This window comes from Haliotis asinina, chromosome 9, assembly GCF_037392515.1.
Source record: "Haliotis asinina isolate JCU_RB_2024 chromosome 9, JCU_Hal_asi_v2, whole genome shotgun sequence".
Lineage (NCBI taxonomy): Eukaryota > Metazoa > Mollusca > Gastropoda > Lepetellida > Haliotidae > Haliotis > Haliotis asinina.
Window position 1 is genome coordinate 4,586,764 of NC_090288.1, and position 19,410 is coordinate 4,606,173.

A 19,410-nucleotide genomic window follows, 5' to 3' on the forward strand; every position below is an offset into this window, starting at 1 on the left:
TGACACCACAAAACTCATCGCAGTGCGGATAAGCATTGCTGTCTGGAACTGTATTGTTTTCAAAAACATATCCAATGATAATGTATGAAAATGGTGCTAATTCTACATTGCATTTACTTGAATTATGAATGCCAGTGTACTGACCCTTAAAGGTATCATTTTGGTGATGCAGAATAATTACCTGTCAATCAGTCAAATATATTATGGCAATTGATTTAATTTTTCATGGTCGAATGTCTGCATACTCTTTGTCCAGAATATGGAATCCTTATCTTCCATATATACGTTATGGATTCTTTTAAAATTTGGTCAATATGTAGAAGAATGTCTGGTTTAATAGGTTATTCTTAGAAGCTGAAAGATGAGAAACTAAACTATTTATGGATAACACCTGAAGAAACATACCCTTATAGTATTATGTATAGTTTTGTCCAGCAACACAAGCAATGGGAGAAGTGTCTATACCAACATGTCTCCATAAAAACTTTTTACAGAAATTGTTATGGTTAAGGTGTGTTATATCCCATGAAATGTCGCTGAAATTATGAAAATGTTGTCATGCCATTTGTCTGTAGCTAATTTTCAGCAATGTTTTTCTCAGATAGGTAAGAGAATGTTGCTTAAACATGTCAAATGTGTCCAGACTAACATTTCTCATTTATCTAATTTTAACACAAAAATAGCTATAGTCCCTAATTCATCATAAATAATGTTTTATAGGTGAAGGTGAAAGACCATGATCCTAATCTTAAAACAAAAGGATTTGAGGCCCTAGATCCTTTTTATAAACAGAGCTTTACCATATTAAAAGTGAATTGATATATGCTCAACTTTTATGAGGGATTTGTAAACACAGATTATGAATTTTAGGGTATGCAACAGTATCATACCTTAACTATGAACTTTTTCTGAATGCATGCAATATAATTCAGTTTATATCCTGCTTAATTTGTACCCTCAGATTGCTGAAATAAATTGAAAGCCATGCAATATCTGCCAACTGAACAGTAACTCCAACTTGTACAGTGATTGGATACCAATATTTACACACGATGGAGTTAGAAGAAATATACAAACCCTCCACTAATGACAAGGTCACTGACCTTGAGAAGGATCTCCGCACTGAGTTGGCCGACCTGAAGAGTGAACTGGAAGAAAACGAGATACTTCATGGAATTTCACCCAAGTTCTCAGTCAGGTACCTTTATGAAACAGGTTTTATTGTTGTTGTTTTTTTTTCAGTCTAATACATGGCACAGAAGTAGTTTGTATGTAGCACATTCAGACTTTAATTATTACCACTACCTGTAAGTACACGTAATTGAGTCTGAGACAGACAAACCAGTGGTTGATACTGTGAGCAATGTCCCACATGGTCAAGTTGCGATGACACACCACCGTCATGTCAAAAAGCCAGACCACCTGATCCTTGTAGTGATTGGTCACTTCTAACCTGGGCCTAGATTTTTTAAGGTCTCTTAGTGCTTAAATAGTCATAAGTTAGTGTTAATGTATGGCACTAATGACTATCCTAGTGCTTAGAGAGCTTCGAAAATCTAGGCCCTGGATCTTTAGATCATTTCACATGCTGTAAGAACAGTTATCAAGGGGACCCATGAAGATCTGAGTTAGAATTGGTCTTCTGTAAGCCATGCTTGTAGTAAGAGGCGACCAGCCCTCAATGGGATCGGATGGTCAGGCTCATTGACTTGGCTGACACATGTCATCATATCTCATATGTGTAGATGGATGCACGTGTTGTTGATCTGTGGACTGTCTGGTCCAGATTTGCTTATTTACAGACTGCCACCATATACTAGAATATTGTGAGTGTGGCGCCAGCATTAAACATAAGCCAACCAACCAATGAATTGAAGTTATCAATGTGGTCAATGTTTTGCTCAGGGTTCATTTCCAAGATGGGTACAGTCAAACACAGATGTGTTGTGTCTAACCTTGATGTGTTGAACCTCGTTTTTCACAGGTTTAGTCACAGCGCATTCCTTCTCAATTGTTAGTTAGTAGTTTGTGTCAGATCTCAGTTAACTCAAGGTATTTACACTGGTCAGAGTCTTACCTCAACTCACAAACATTTGGGTTCGGGGGACCCCCAATTATTAGTTTTAGGAAACTATATATTTTGATAGTTTCATTAGAGCTTAGAATGAATCATTGATCACATGGACTGGTGGATGAAATGATGCATGTTATTGCTCTGAAAGAAACAACCAAATCACTTAATAAAGTCAAAGATGTGTATTCGGTACAAATAATAATACTGTGCGACTCTCAGGACTCACTGAAGTTTTTTTTCTGGGTTCATGCATTCTCTGCATTTCACATTAATGCGTATCTTGAAAACCCAGCCAGTCCATTCTACATGGAACACAATGGTGTTTCAGTGTATGTAAATAAATTGCAGGTTATAATATGAGGCATTTGATTTTTTAACCAAGAGGTCACTCTTGGTATTGATGTTTCCACAGATCCAAGTAGGTTGCATTCACTAATTGGTGCAGCTGAATCGGGTCAAACAATGGGCAAGGCTAGTGTTGCATTGTTACACTGAACAATATCACAGATTGTGTGCTTTTGTCTACAAGTTTCCTTACGCTAATGGTTACATATTGATAAGTCAGTGAAATTAATGTTATTTACATAATATTTAGCATAATATGACCACAAAATATGTTTGCTTGTATGCCTCCAAAATTGTAAATCATTCTTAACCAGAATTTCAGTTAAAATTCAGTCTTGAAGTTTAGAAGATTGTTCAGCGTCATCTGGTAGATTCTAGAACAGTAGAGACCTGTCCAGCATAATGTCAAACATGATTTTAAAGATGGTGTAAGAGACCTGCACATGCCTTTGTCATTTCCCATCATGTTAAGACTGTTTGTTCATGAATTTATCCATCCTGGACCAGTTAATGTAATAATATTTCTTTCGTCCATTCATATGTTTGTCCATAAGGGACTGTTCATAATTTATGGCCAAGGGGGAGTGATGATGATTTTAAGGGGTGGTCACCCATATTGTTCTGGAGAGAAGGGTAGGAGGGGTCTCATCAATTTTATACACATGTTCTAGGGGGTTGGTCATTGTGTACATGACAAGCAGAGAGTCACTTACTTTGTTAATTGGGGGTGGTGGTGAGGGGGTGTCACTCACGTTGAACATGGAGTCTCTATTGAAACATCATCATCACGTCCCCCAGTCTACATTCAGTGATTTTGCAGATGCCACTTGGTTTGGGTGATCTTGACCCTATTTTGATTATTGAGACACCAGTCATTTCAGGATTTTTTTATGTGGCCAAAAAATAAAAACTAGTAAATATGTTATAAATGTTAGTGGCAAACTCTTGTTGTTGGTTGATTTCAGTCTGAAATATTTTATATACACCTAGTTTCTGGGTTCTTGCTTCAGATCAGTATGGAAAGAGATACTTACAAATGACAACCAATGTTGAAGTCAATCCCTAAATATTTTGATGTTGTATAAGTCTCTCATTGCTTACTTGTAGTCTAATGCCATACAACAATATTTCAGCTATACTCTGGCAACATGTAAATAATAGAATCAGGACATTAGAGTGGTCAATACTAAGAACACAAATCTTAAAACTTACTTGTGGGAAAATTGATCAGCAAAGTCAGTGAGCACAACCACCTATTCACATCTCATGGCACAGAAGTTTTCCTGAAGACCACTCCTAAGTCAGAACTTCACAGGAATTGTTCAGACATGTCTCATTTACAAATAACATTGAGAGAGATTTACCCAGTACCTATTTTCTGTTTTAGCTCAGTGCCGATACCTAGCAGTGTGGAGCACTTCCGTCTTGAAAGAAAGATGATCATCAAGAGAGCTATGCAGGTGAATGTATATGATGTTATTTATCAACTTGATTATATCTCCTTTCATGAGTTGTTACACTTTCATTTCAACCGCAAACACTTTTAAAGAGAATAAGTGTACAGTAACCTATCTTTGGCATTTCTTTACAATAACCATCCAGATAATTCAAAATTTAATCTCTCGTTATTAAACACAAAAATCCCTCTGCTAGGAAAGAAACTAACTTGTCGATGAAAGAAGTCATTGCATTGATATACAGTGTTTGCATTAATGTACAGTGTTAAATGGTTTGGTTTGGTTATTATTTAATGCTGCTCTCAGCAGTATTCCAGCTATGTGACAGGGGTGTGTAAATAATCAAGTCTGGACCAGACAAACCCTTGACCAACAGCACAAGCATTGATCTACTTAATTCAGATACGATGACATGTGTCAACCAAGTCAGCGAGTCTGACCTCCTGATCCCGTTAATCACCTCGTAGACAAGCATGGGTTACTGAAGATCAGTTCTAACCTGGATCTACACTGGTGTATAGTGTCTTGGTGTCTAAATGCTGACTGTATTATTGATGGATCCTATCAGTTTGAGCAGCCATGTCTCTTTTTGTGCCAATGCCTACAATGATGATGTGTGTGCAGGTGAGTGAGGCCCAGCCTCTGAGGGTACAGGCTGACCTGATGAAAATGGAGATGATGAATGCTGAAGCTCCTGAATACACCCCACAGAGTCTTCCTCTACTTCTTCATCAGGTAGACCATACTGGGAAATTACACCCATGGAATGACCCAACACAATCATTAGGACTGTTCATAATTTATGGTCATGGAGTAGGGGATCAGCAATTTTGTACACATGTACAATGGGGGGTTAGCAATTTTGCACACAACAATACTAAAAAGGTACGCATAAAAAATATAGGGAGGTGGGGTTGTCATTGATTTGTATGTGACATGCATATACAAATCAATACAACATGACTTTTTCCATAAATTTTAGGAGGGGTCATTCACATTGTGTATGTATCTCGATAAATGTCATCATCACCCTCCCTAGGCCACAAATATTGAACAGTCTTGTAGACATCTATCCATAGGATGTCGCATTAGAGCATAGTAGTTGCCTGTGACAATCATCTAGAACTGACTTTGTCAGAAGAATGTATTTGAGTGTCAAAAGAATAAGATTATCATTCCTTACCTTTATTTATATCATAAATACCTTGCTTTCACTAGTCTAACTTTATGTTGATCACATGGACTGGTGGATGAAATGATGCATGTAATTGCTCTGAAAGAAACAACCAAATCACTTAATAAAGTCAAAGATGTGTATTCGGTACAAATAATAATACTGTGCGACTCTCAGGGCTCAATGAAGTTTTGTTCTGATCTGTTTGTTGATCTTGATTGTTTTGTTTGAAACAGCTGCTTACAATTTTCTGTAGGATATGTGTGAAATTATGTTTTGGGGTATTTAGGCATTGATCTGTTTTATTGTGCTTGTGTTCAGTATTTCACAGAACGGATTCAGCAGCTGGTTCAGTGCAAGCACCTGCACATGCTTAGATGGAAGAGATTCTGTGAACACACCAGCACTATAGAAGCCCTGTACCCACTTTATCAGAAGAAACTCAGGTAAGCTTTCTCATTGTCTATAATTGTTTTCCCTTTGTATGTTGGAGGGTTAGGAGTGAGGCAGGTGAGAACAATCAGTTCAGTTGTGCAAGTTGTGTCCCAGTTGTGTCCCTCAGATACCTCTGATTTGGTGTTGACAGTTGATACAGCAGTGATGCAACATTTTCAAAAGGGAGTGATGAAAGATCTTGTTCAACATTTTATGTCTTGGTCATTTTTGTCGCTATTTGTACATTTGTTGCAAGTGTATCACCTGATTTATTGTTAAATAATGACAGTCTAACCTGATGTTGTGTATGCTCATGGTCTTACCTGATGTTGTGTATGCTCTTGGTCTAACCTGATCTGATGTATGATGTTCTTCGTCTTACACAATCAGATGTATGACATTGTTCATCTTTGTGTGGTTGGTCTCTCAATTTAACTGGATTCATGTGATTTCATTGGTCGACACAATTGTATTAAACCTGGTCTGGTGTATTATGTTATAGAATAATCTGAACAGAAATATGATGTTTTGGTCTAACTTGATCTGGTGTGTGACATGGATGTAGCTACCTTATGGATGCTTGCAGTCACATCCTGAATGAGTACCACGACTGCGTGCAGCGCGCCCAACGCCTCAGCGTGGCTCGGGAGAGTCTGCTGGAGGGTAAGGACACTCCAGTCACTGCCATCAAGATGGACGACCTGCTCATCTACCTCCGCTGGCTCATCTGCAACCTCCACTCTGTCAAACAATTCAACCAGTATCTCAGGGTAAACTCAGTGGAAATAACATATTTTATTCAATAAACAGTTTTGCTGGTGGCATGTTATTTATGTGGTGGTCAAATGTTAAATATGTCAAATTCACAGTTTATGACGAGGACCAGGGCTCATTTCTTGTTCAACATTTAACTGACATTATTTGAGAATTTTATTATCACAGTGCAGGAATTTGTCATGTAAAAATTGAGGATATTTAATTAGAAATGTCTGTTAATTATCATCATTACAGATAATTTCCAATATTTTTGGCAACTCTGATTTTTTAAGATTCTTCTTTGTTTTCATCCATAAAGCAAGTCTAAAGATTTCCCCTTTGAATCATAGTAACTGCAATAGATGTTTGAGACTGAGATATTAGATCTACTAAATGGATCTTCAGATTCTCCAATGGTTGCCAGTGAGTCACCAGTTAGAGATTGCGCCTCCAGACCTAGAAAAAGTTGATCAGGTGAGTATGTGTCTATATTATCAGTAAAGTTTCAGTACATTCAGTACAAACCATTCCCATTTGATCAGTTTTCTGACATGATAATGGCTAACTAATCACATTTTGGAAAAATATTCATCAACACTGCAAGATTGCAAAATAACTGATACGCCAATGTCAAGCAAAGTAAAAGATATAATAGACGCTAGATGTAAGTGAATGTATTGATCTAAGCATCAGAGAAATCAACCTCCTTATTATAAAGACTTTCTGTGAATTCAACATCTGATATTTCATCCTTGTATTCCATGCCAATTTCTCTTCCAGGAGGAGACAACTGGTGCTTCTCGCTTTGCATCGCGTTATGACGATGGCATGGGCCTGTTCCCTGGAAGTCGTCCTCGATCAGGACCTGCATCACGCCCAAGCTCAGCTGCCTCCACACGTTCAATGTCAACCCCAGTCCCTGCCCCACCCCCTATCAACCTCACCCTCCTGTCCACTAACCCTCTCCCCTCCTCCTCCATGCTGTATGCTGCTGCTGCTGCAGGTGAGTGATGATGACAAGTGGAAACTGTCTGTGTGTAATTAGGACATTCTGCATCTACCTTTATCGTTTGTTTAACACCAGATTCAGCAATGTCTGAGCTGTATGGTGACAGTTTGTAAATATTCAAGTCTTGTTTATGCAATTTAGTCACCTCTTTTGACAAGGATGGGTTGTGAATATGCTAAAATATGCTTTCAGTTTGAGTGGCTGAGTCAGTGATATTTAACATCCCCACCCCAACTCTGCACGTTCTGCAGGGAGATATAGTCTATGCATTGTCTATCTGTCATTCTGTCCGTCTGTAATCATCTTGTTTAAAAAAAAACATTCCATACTTTTCAACAAAAACTATTAGATATATTTAATAAAAACAAAAGTTGCGGCTTTTGCTATTTGCAGGTGTTTGTCATTTAGATTTTTCTTGGTTTCCATGGAAACATCTTGGACGGACTGGGATGGACTGGTTTTGGTTGCGGAGCACAACTGTTCAGTATCTTGGGGGATATTCTTTCTGGATCCAAATTTAAAGGGATACTTAAGTTGTACCAAGGTTGTACACTATTTATGTTGTTCCATGATTTTCAGGAGGCGGTCTGGCATCAGATGAACACAACCTGTGTCTTCCCCGTCATGTAACCGACTTTGATGCCTTGAAGCCACAACTTGCCTTCCTGGTCAACATATATGGCATTCAGTTTGTGAGTGACAGTTATAGGAATGTCTTTATAGCAAGTCAACAGGAAATAGAGCACAAAACAGTATCAATTATATATATGGAGGGAAACTGAGTATGATTTTATGCCAATGTTAGCAATATTCTACCAATATCATGGCTGGAAGCACCAGAAATACTCAATAGTTCCATGTTTATAGTTGAACCCTGGAACTTAGATATGAAGGGCCAACCCTTCAATCATTAAACATCTCTGTAAAACATTTTAACCCTTATGATGATCGCAATGAGGCAACTCTAAGACTCTAAGAAAGAAGAGCATGTTGTTCTTAAAGTCAACTGCTATCAAGGTAAGGAAAGTCAACATGGTGATGTGTTTGAATGATTAATGCCATGTGAATTAGCAATACAGTTATGTATTTATCATGCTTTGTTAGCCTTGGTTGTGGATTTTTTGTGACTTTGAAAAGAGCATTAGCACAATGCTGAATTGTCAAGACTCATAGAGGAATAAGCAGTTCAAATTATCAGCAGAAGCAAGCACACAAATGGGAGGCAATTCTAAACTTTACAAACTTTAACTGCTCCTTTCCAAAATACTAGTATTTGACTTGACTGTGTTTATGATTACACAATGTGGAAGTTGCGCTGGCTGAGCGGGTTAGGCAGCTGACTTTCTGTGCTGGCGATCAGGTGCCTGACTCTAAGGGTGCGGGTTCGACTCAACTTAGAATTTGTACTTTACTAAGAAAATGTAGTCCCAAACATGACATATGTTGACTGTCTTTAGTTGTTAATCATACATACTGGTCAAAAGATATTAAGGGACACCTAATTCAAACAGAACTACCTTTGTGACATTAAAGAATCAGATGTTCTTTCGTTTTTTTTGAGTAGTACAAATGTACTTGTTATGTTGAATAAAAGAAGGATTTATTGAGTGTTAACATACTTCTGCTAAGATCTGCACTGTATTTAAGAAAATTTATGTAGTTATGATCTGCAGAATTGTGTTCATGTCATATTTTCTCGCAGGACTTGGACAGTATCCACAGCAGTGCTGATGAGATGGAGCTGTTTGCCGCCATCAACCGCAGGTTCAAGCACATCTTCATCAAGCAGGAGCACATGAACACATTCAAGATGTATGACAGGGTTGAGGTGGGTGATGTCAAACAGTGAGTGATCATGTGTGACAAGGGGAGATGAGTGATGTCAGTCAGTGTGTGAACATGTATGACATGGTTGAGGTGAGTGATGACAAAGAGTGAGTGATTGCATATGACAGGATTGAGATGAGTGATGACAAAGTGTCTGTGTTTGACAGGGTAGAGGTGAGTGATGACAAAGAGTGAGTGATTATGTATGACAGGGTTGACTTGAGTGATGACAAACAGTAAGTGATCGTGTATGACAGGGTTGAGGTGAATGAGGCCAAACAGTGAAGGATGTTGTACTGGGTTGATGTTTAAGGTCAACCTGTGGGTGGTGATGTATGACAGGATTGAGTTAACTGGGGTCAAACATGTGAAGTAGTGACGAAAATAGAGGAAAAAAATGTTTTTTGGCCTTTATAGCTACAATTTATGTAGTTTGTATGTGAAAGTGTCAAATATCTGTTAAACAAACTTCGACCTAACTACAGTCTCAGTGGTATTGAGGGAGGACACGGAGAATAAGGAATTTACCGAGGGCAGATTAATGCAGAAATGAGCCAAGCATTTCTGGTGTTTTTTCCAAGTCGAAAGTGACTTATTTGACACAGACCATAGCCTTATGCTTATTAGAGCGCGATGATATTGTATTACAAAGGACATTTTTTATGTGCTCATTGTGAAATTAAACATAGCTTCATTATAACGATTGCAGACACAAACATAATAACTTGCTGAAACTATTAAGGATGTAGCTACCTTGGAGTCTCACTATCAATGCATAAAGAAACAAGTACAGGGTGGAGGGGTCATCTCAAAAAACCAAAACCAGGACAGTGGTTGAGGTCTGGCCTGGGGAATCAAGATATCAGCTAAGATAAGGTCATCCTTTTGGGGGAATTAAAAGTGGGAAGTAAACTGCATGTGATAACAATTATAAATGATATCCAGTCCTGTTGATCAATATGTTTTGATACTTTTAATACAATGGTTGATTTATACTTCTCTATGGGTATCATACTCTTTAACAAATCTCAACATAAACTTAATGAAAAGAAAGACACGTAAGATGTTAATTAATAGATGGGAAACATTCTACACACATGAAAAAACATAAGATATCTTTGAGATCACCCCTGTACGTAGCATATGTATTTCATGCCAGGTGAGTCAACAGTCCATTGTCATACCTGCTAAGTGACCTAACTGCCATCTACAGTCTGATATATTGTTATCATAAGCTATTCGTATTTTGTCTAGGTTTTGCCCAATTTTATGAGTAAACATGCTTTTCTCGGCTATCCTATTACGCATCTCACTCAATGTCCAGTTAGGTAGAAGTGGGTTATTTCAAGATATCCTATTTCTAGTTGTGTAAATTTTAGGGATACAGAGTAACAGCCTAATTAGGGTTTTTTTTGTACTTCCGATAGTACTTTAGTGATGTTTTTTAACAAGCTTGAGGTGAATGTGCCTGCACAAGTTATAAATGTAATCACCACAAATTAAGAAATAGATCTCAGAGAGTTAACAACAATGTATGAGCAAGCGTAGAATTAGATTCAAAGAATTTGAGCAGACAGCAGAACAAGCCAGCCAATGTTATCAAACCTTTTCATTACATGACAATATGGAAGAAACTTAACAAGATGTAGCTGTAAAACTTCTGTTTAATCTCAATGACATCAGCTTTTATATGATTAATCATGTACTCAGCTATTGTTTCTGCAAACTTCACAGTGATCTACTGAACAGCATATGGTTTTATACTTTTTGGGTCAAATCCTACCTTATTGACAAATAACTATTGAAACATATCTCATAACATTTTGCTTGAAGGCCGGACAGGAGGCATGGGGTTCTGACTCCCCACACCACGCCCTCCTGAAGGATGCCAACTGGCAGTCATTCATCACTCTCAAGTCAAAGAAGGATTCCACCCTGGAGAAGCGATGGACTCAACTCCGTCAGACCAACAACGTTGATGAAGTTCTGCGAGTCCAAGCTCACTTCCTACATGTGACTGATGCAGAGGTAGGTCACATGCATGATTTTATCTCTGCTCACCTGTAAATTATTTGGATTTTTACCACTTTCTCTTGCATTTGTTTGCAAGACACTAATAAAGTAGGGTAATGATCATTTACTTTGCATATTGTAGGACAGTGCAGTTATTAGCATATGTGAAGTATTATAGGCTAAAAGTAGCAGAATTGTTGTGAGACTCGGGTCTTGACTACTTGCTAATGTGTCTGGACAGTGGGATATCCATTATAACACACTGTGAAACTCTGGCAAGGAAAATACCTGAGCTATTTGTTATCTGCAGATTTTGGTCTCTTTTTTGTGGAATCAGCCAAAGACACTTCACTGGTGACATGGGCTTCCAACCAGTGACTGAAGTCAGGATACAGATCATTTAGAACATTTCCTTATATATGCTAAACATGTAAAACACCAAAAAATTAATCTGTTTAGCAGTAATACTTTCAAAATCAGTGCAGACAACAACTTTGGTTGAAACTGTTTCACCTCAAGGTACCTTGGCACAGTGTTTCAATACTTAATCTAAGTGTAGTCTCATCTGATAGAAAGTCATATTAAATTTCATATTTACCATGTAATCATGTGTTGTTTAAATAGTTGGAGACATACCCTTTGATTTGAAGCCAGTTTTACATGTTGTGCCATTTGCTCTGCTTGATTCATTATCCTGCCACGCAGACATCCAGGTTCCCTTACCTGCAGCTGCTGGTCCATGGTTTTTGTGTAACCTAATTTAATGATCAAGAAAGATGCCAATGAATATCAACAAACGTAAGCGTATGGTTAATGCAATGATTCATGGGTATGAATATTGAACTTGTAATTTGTTATTTTCTCAGCTTGACAAGAATTTTGCTTCATTCTTTGAACATGTCGCTATCTTGTCTTCTTTCTTCTAGCTACACTTTCACTAAATGTAAACATGTTGGTGTGTATGATAAGCCAGTCCGGTTGTTTCTACAAAGCTAGATAGTTCATTTCCATCCTGTCTCAACGAAATCAAATCAATTCCTCTGATTTGATATGCCTCTTCATTTGGAATCTGATGAGATCCGAGGTTATACAAAGTAACACCAACCAAACAACCCATCACACTGAAGGATGGAGTTTGGATTTTGAAACCAAAGGGAACTCTGAATATCGAAGATGCCTCAATTACAGCATTGTAGATGTGTTTATGTCTCCTTGGAAATACACAAACAAATCTGCACAAACAGACTAAACCTCAACACGCAGCTTTTACTGTTGTTGCCACTAGCATGATAATGCATTACTGGTATCTTTGTTTTCAGTATTACATGTCCACATGCAGCACAATTCTGCACTGCTTTATATATATTTGAAACACCTGTATGACCATTTCCCACTTGGTGGCCATTTTGTTGACAAAACTCAGACTTGGAAATACAGGTCTTTATGTCTTGTTTCCTGCACTGCATGACTGATTTGATTTGGCACACAGACAGTTCAAGACACCCTACGTCAACAAGCAGGCATGGTACGGGATCCCCCGCATGTGCAAGCTGCTTCTGTGACATCACACCGCACCCATAGCAACACCACGCAGGTGTGGAAAAAGATATACTCAAATCCAGAACTGTACTCTGAGTAGGTATTTTCTCTCTGATTCACACAATTCAGTGATTGTCTTTATTTTCACATTTTACTGTTTTGCATACCATCTGTTCTTTTTCAATCTGAGTGTCTTATTCAGATTTTCAGTGTTTCATTTTAAAATGAATTTGTTGACATCACATTTGGCTGAAAGCATGAGTTAGTGAATGCAGTTTAGTTTGCTTTTATTCAGATGATATGTTTATGCATGTGATTTTGACAAACCAGTGGTTGATGCTATGAGCATGTTTATAATCAAAAACCCAGTATAATATGTGAGGTTGGTCCTCCCTTTAAATCTTCACAGGGATCATTTTTAAGACATTGTTTTCTCATTTAATATTTTCGAGTGCTCAGCAAATCAAATTTACCTAATCTGCATATCATGTGAAAGTAGGTCCCCAGCAACCGATGCAGGTTGTAGTAGGTCATTAGGTTATGGATCAGGGTGTCCTGGTGACATGGTTGATGTATGTCATTGTATCCCACTTGTGTAGACCAATTATAAAGATTTCAGACTGAAATATTTCTGAGATTAATGTTGAACAACGAGCAAGCAAGCAAACACACAAATTGTACAAACAGACTTAAAGGCACTTTATCTTTGACATTTCCTCTTATTAGTCTACATAATCTGTGAAAACCAGGGGAGACAACCCCAGTTTACGTGACATGCTGTTGACACTATCAACCACTGGTTCTGCACATAACATTGTTGGCTATAGACTCTATATTCATTCACAAGAATTGTTTTCAGATGACATTCTTGTTAAACACTTCGTGTCACAAGTCAAGAATAGTTTTCAGAGAGTGAGTGAGTGAATTTAGTTTTACGCCGCACTCAGCAATATTACAGCTATATGGCGGTGGTCTGTAAATAATCGAGTCTGGTCCAGACAATCCAGTGATCAACAACATGAGCATCGATCTGCGCAACTGGGAACCGATGACATGTGTCAACCAAGTCAGCAAGCCTGACCACCAGATCCCGTTAGTCGCCTCTTACGACAAGCATGGGTTGCTGAAGGCCTATTCTACCCCGGGACCTTCACGGGTCATAGTTTTCAGATGACATTCTTGTTAAACACTTCTTGTCACAAGGAGGATGGTTTGTGTGTTGTAGTGCTGAGAGGCAGGATCAAGCCAGCCCTCAGGAGTTTGACGAGAGGGATTTGGAGAACGTCAACTTCAGCGGGAGTCATACCAGGGCTTCTAGTGCTCGTAAAAGGAAGGACAGTTACGATTATGTAAACACAGTACAGATGCTAGGTATACACTAAGTATATCAAGTGTATCAGGTTATGAATTTGTCAAGCTTATCTTCATTCATCTTTTAAAAGATTTTAAGGTTTTCATTAAGTTTGACAGAAATTGGCTTAAAGACTTTTGTATGACTCAATCTGAATGTGTCATGATACCTTTTTGGCACACAACACCAATACATGTAACATCAAAATTACATTTTTAAAATTGTGACAAATGAAATTCCACATCCGAGATACTGTTTTTTACTTTGTGAATTTGTGACTCAAATGCTGTAATGTAAGTGTTGATGATGTACTATTCTACCCCAGGTCTTGATGAAGGAGAACACAACCAGAATGCTTCTGTTAACATCCAGGGGGCGTACCTGTCCTTCCTTCAGTTGAGGCATCTGAGGCTGAGAGATCTCCGCAGATCGGTTAGTGGTGACTTTCACTTTACATGGTGGCGTATAGAAACAGTGCATACCGTACTTATCTCCCTTAGATGAACAAGTTTAGCACTTGCAGAGTAGTGCATTGTGTATGTCACAGTGGTGCTTTTAATAGACATTCCAGAATCTGATGAACACAAGTTAGAATCTTAGATTGGCCTAATCAAACCATACTGTTTAAAGTCTTAGACAGGGAATGTCTAAGGCCTCTATTAGTTCAGGTTTCCCTCTCACACCATGCTGACAAGTCATGATGTATATAGTCTGGCAGGAAACCTTAAAAGAATTCATGGGGAGCTGGTGGTGCAGTTGTCAGTGTAACAGTTGTGTTTCATAGACAAACCAGAATCCTATGATTGTTATGTTTAAAAATTAGGTTTGCCTAATGATGAATCTTGGTTTGCTTAGCACAATATTAGATTATACACAAGGCTTTCAGCAGAATGATAAAAGTTTAATACCTCGATCAGTTCAGGTTTCCTCTCACATCATGCTGACTTGTCTGTTCTGTGACTCATTAAGATGAAGGCTGTATTAAAGAATAACTGAAACTTTGAATATTGTTATGTGTATTCAACATCAAATACTTTTCCAACACCATATGCTGTAAATACACAATGCCATTTAGAAAATGGTCAAATGTAAAATATATCATATTTGGAATTACACATTTTTAGTAAAGTGCACATTGTAATACTTTCATAAGGTTGAGTGTCATCCACGATTTGACCACACTTTCAGAGTCAGACACTTAATAGCCAGGATAGAATAGCCAATAATATTATATACATCAGAAATCGGTCAAATCTGGTCAAATCTGGTCAAATCTGGTCTCTTGTTGAACAATTTATGTCAGGTTTTGCAAGTTTGTATTGTGTAAAAGTTATAAAAGTACTAATGTTAATGATTTAGCAGAATGTGATAGACATTATATTTATATTTATTCGTTGTTGAGAGTAATTAAATACTGGTTTAAACTGCTTAAAATGCCAATGGATAGGTACCCAGAACAGATTTTCCTTATGTAACTTGTTGCATGATTTTGACAAAATAGGACGTAGAATGTGGGTGTATCATGTTACAAATGTTTTATTTACTTATGGATTCAGTTTTGTTTGAGAGAACCAAGGTGGTTGATTCTATTCAATTTTGAAACAAGGATAATGAATTTCAGCATTCAATCAATAATGGCTGATATTAATGAATATTCAACATTATGTTTTTATTCTAAAATGAAAACAGTTTTCTGTTTGGAAAAGTATCTCATAAATTGATAAAAATGTTGGTAGACAAGGTGGAATTCCACATCAGTATCGCTATTGTAAGTTATGTAAATTAAACTTATGTAGAGGATGAATTTCATTTTCTTATTGAATGCCCAGAACTAAAACATGGAAGAAGTTTTGTTTTCTAGTCCAAACGGATTTAACCAAACAAAAGTACTAGAATCTGTGCTTTACAGAGAAAACGTAATCCCAGACATACCTTGAGTTACACCTGGTTTTGCTGTTGGCATCAGAAATCTGACAGATCTAGATCTAATCCTGAAGGTATTTTGCAGTGCCTCAGCATCTTGAACTACTTCCGCTCCATTGAGAGAACCCTGACCATCAATGATGGGGGACTGTCACATGAATCAGGCAGCATGAAGAGACAAAGGTTTGTAGACTGCTGAGAGGCGCTGTTGTCTAGTGGATAGAGTCATTGTACCACAAAGATGACGTAACAGTTGCCCATCGGACAAGTTACACACAACTTAGACTTTCTGCACACTACACTCAACATAAAGTTATGGTAGTGACTAAGGCTCTCCCTCTGTTCTAGCACACTCAAGGTACAAAGATGAGGAGTTCTCCTCCGAAAATATTCAAAGTAAGAATATAAACCATCTTGTTTTGGCCAAGGAACACTGAAATATATTCATGCAATCTGATTGTATGTTTAGACATTGAGTTACCTCCCCTTGACCTAGAGATGAAATAGATATAGTCTCAAATGAGTTGTTTTTGTGATTTATTCAGCACACAGAACCATCGTCGCAACACGGAGACAGATGGTACAGTCGGTGGTGGCGGAGGTCTCGGGTCTCACAGCTATCTCCACAATACACCAGCTGACTTCAAGTAAGTCCTGCAAAACTGATATCTGTCCACTGGGAATACTGGATCCTCAGTTCTAGTTCCTAATGACAAGGGCTATTGCAGTTTGGTATCTCAGCACCATACCAATGCTTCTGGGTTTTTCACAGTGGTAAACATCTCAGATTTGCTTCACTTTGGGCTGTCTGCCCATAGTGAGTTGACATGCTGTGATGTAACTGGAATACTGTTTTCAGTAGAGTAAACAACACTCAGTCATTTAATACTCTTGATCCTCTGATAATACACAAGAAGATACTGTGTCTACATGGTCAGAGCTAGATACTGGAAGTACTTAACCATCAATCTGAGGCAGTGTGTGAACCTATTGGTTAAAGCGTTTGATCATCATGCTGAAGACCCAGGTTCAATTCCACATGAGTACAAAGTATAAGGCCCATTTCTAGTGTCCCCCATCATGGTATTACTGGAATATTGCTAAAATCTGCATAAAACCATGCTTACTCACTCACTCTTGATCAATCGCATATCTCGTTCAACACTGCTTTAGGATAAATGGCAGTGTTTATAGTTTTCTCTCTTAGATTACACAGTGTATGTAATACTTACCAGAAACAAAATATTATTGTGAATCATATTTACAGGGACATGTTCACTTTCAAATCTATATTTACAGAATGAGTGAGTCAGAATTTATAGAATTCTCAGAGGTAGAAAACCATGACGACTTCTACACCATTGAGGAGGGTCGCATCCATGTTGTTGACCAGAGAGGTTACTACATCATGTATGACGTGGCTGTCACAGATGTAGAGTGAGTGCCACCATATTCCTATTCTCTATACTAGATACTCTTAGTTTAATGAATAAAACATATGTCATGACAGTGTTGGGTCAGTGATGTGATCGTCACTATGTGTCTTACCAATAGATGGTAAAAAGCTGGTTCTTTTTCTTACCTTGCCTCAGCCTACTGAAACTTTGCCAGGCTAAGAGTCAGTATATTCACAGTGTTTGATTTTGTGATCCATGATCCAAAATATTTGAGGGGGCTTGTACTATCAAACATTGGCTTGGGATTATTACAAGCATCCATTCACATGTACACAACTTTGCTAGGAGAGTGAAACAGTAATCAATGTATTGCCATTCACCTCACCTCACCTCACCTCACCTCACCTCACCTCACCTCACCTCACCTCACCTCACCTCACCTCACCTCACCTCACCTCACCTCACCTCACCTCACCTCACCTCACCTCACCTCACCTCACCACACCTCACCACACCACACCTCACCACACCTCACCACACCTCACCACACCTCACCACACCTCACCACACCACACCACACCACACCACACCACACCACCACACCACACCACACCACACCACACCACACCACACCACACCACACCACACCACAAGCCAACCCAACCCGGGTTCATAAGAACTTGGAACAGTTTTTTTGTTATATCCCATTCTGATCTTTCAAAGCATCTTTGCTGACTTCACCAATGTGTCATTGTACAAGCTATCATTCCTATGTTGATTGAATCAAGCTCTCTGCTTGTGTCCATGTTTTCCTGTTGTTGCAATAACGTGTCCATATGATGTTCAGACACTTGGAGAAAGACTTCATGCTGATAGCCACTCACTTCATAGAGAAGGACCGAGATCTTCGTATGTCTACCAGGATCAAACTCAGCGAGACATCCCGACGAAGATCGGTTAGCATCTTGTAAAATTTAAGTAAAGCCTAAACCTCAAATAAGCTGCATAACTGTGTAAATTATCAAAATATATTGTGATAACCTATCAGTGTGCTGTACATAAAGAACAAAAGCATGAGAACCCATTTAGCCTTTTCACTGTGTATACCCTTATATCAGTCCACATCTCAGTTTACTAGATGTAGAGATGACCTGTTTATAAATTCTACTACTGCAGTGATGTTTTTTTGACAAATCCTGGCCATTGTTTCAAAAGTACTCAAAAGACTTAATGAGAGTAGTCATATTATGTTGAATATGACTTAGCAACTTAAGTTGTGAAAGCATTTTCTGAAGTTCCTTTATGATGTTACATTATTTTAAGAAATGTGACTTCATCATATATGTAGCGGAATCCTACAGATACCTGTTATTAATCTGTTTAATTTGATAGCTCACATTAATGTAGATATGGAAAGGAGAGCTAAGACTGATATTGTTTCTATAAGCAGTGTTTATGTTACAGCAAAACAGCGCTGGGGACTTCGACATAGAGAGTTACGCCCATCAGGAGCTAGACAGGTTTGGTGTGATGCTGGACTTGTGGAGCAATGAAGCAGCTTTCCTAGAGTGTAAGAGAGAGGTCAGTGTGTCCAACATACCTTTGGTGGAACAGTAATATTAAGGAAGCATAGTTTGAGGAACTGTCAAAAAAAAAAGATGATCAGTCAAACACCATTTTGTCAAAGCTGAAGGGACATGCTTAAATACATCGGGTTATTCGAGGTTCATTACAAAATGATGAATGTGCAGGGATCAAATGTTTTTCTTCAAGACAGCTGTTTGGCACAGTGGTTTTTGACACTATGATGTTTGACACAGTGATGTTTGACTCAGTGGTATTTGACACAATTGTGTTTGATGCAATGGTGTTGGATACTGGTTTTTGATGCTATGATATTTGATACTATGATGTTTGACATAGTGGTGTTTGACTCAGAAATGTTTGACACAATGGTGTTTGACTCAGTGGTGTTTGACACAATGGTGGTTTGACACAGTAGTGTTTGACACAATGGTGTTTGACACAGTGTTGTTTGACACTGTGGTTTAACTGTATTTGGATGTTTGATTTTATTTGTTTTCTGATGTCACTTCTTACAGTTCCACTA

At 38.2% G+C, this 19,410-nt stretch overlaps 1 protein-coding gene across 4 annotated transcripts in view; it reads left to right on the forward strand.

Annotated features, from left to right (window-relative positions):
* The first annotated feature begins 975 nt into the window (after window positions 1-975).
* LOC137296873 (uncharacterized) overlaps window positions 976-19,410 on the forward strand; it is a 56,274-nt gene continuing 37,839 nt past the window's right edge. For all 4 annotated transcript variants that reach the window (XM_067828750.1, XM_067828753.1, XM_067828751.1 and 1 more), the window contains exons 1-18: window positions 976-1,198; window positions 3,807-3,879; window positions 4,501-4,611; window positions 5,372-5,496; window positions 6,072-6,255; window positions 6,647-6,715; window positions 7,022-7,244; window positions 7,830-7,942; window positions 8,953-9,078; window positions 10,911-11,105; window positions 12,580-12,725; window positions 13,855-14,000; window positions 14,306-14,412; window positions 15,989-16,086; window positions 16,449-16,550; window positions 17,203-17,340; window positions 18,148-18,256; window positions 18,765-18,881. In XM_067828750.1, the coding sequence (XP_067684851.1) occupies window positions 1,053-1,198; window positions 3,807-3,879; window positions 4,501-4,611; window positions 5,372-5,496; window positions 6,072-6,255; window positions 6,647-6,715; window positions 7,022-7,244; window positions 7,830-7,942; window positions 8,953-9,078; window positions 10,911-11,105; window positions 12,580-12,725; window positions 13,855-14,000; window positions 14,306-14,412; window positions 15,989-16,086; window positions 16,449-16,550; window positions 17,203-17,340; window positions 18,148-18,256; window positions 18,765-18,881 (2,328 nt within the window). In that variant the 5' untranslated portion in view covers window positions 976-1,052. The remainder of the gene's footprint in view (window positions 1,199-3,806; window positions 3,880-4,500; window positions 4,612-5,371; window positions 5,497-6,071; window positions 6,256-6,646; window positions 6,716-7,021; window positions 7,245-7,829; window positions 7,943-8,952; window positions 9,079-10,910; window positions 11,106-12,579; window positions 12,726-13,854; window positions 14,001-14,305; window positions 14,413-15,988; window positions 16,087-16,448; window positions 16,551-17,202; window positions 17,341-18,147; window positions 18,257-18,764; window positions 18,882-19,410) is intronic.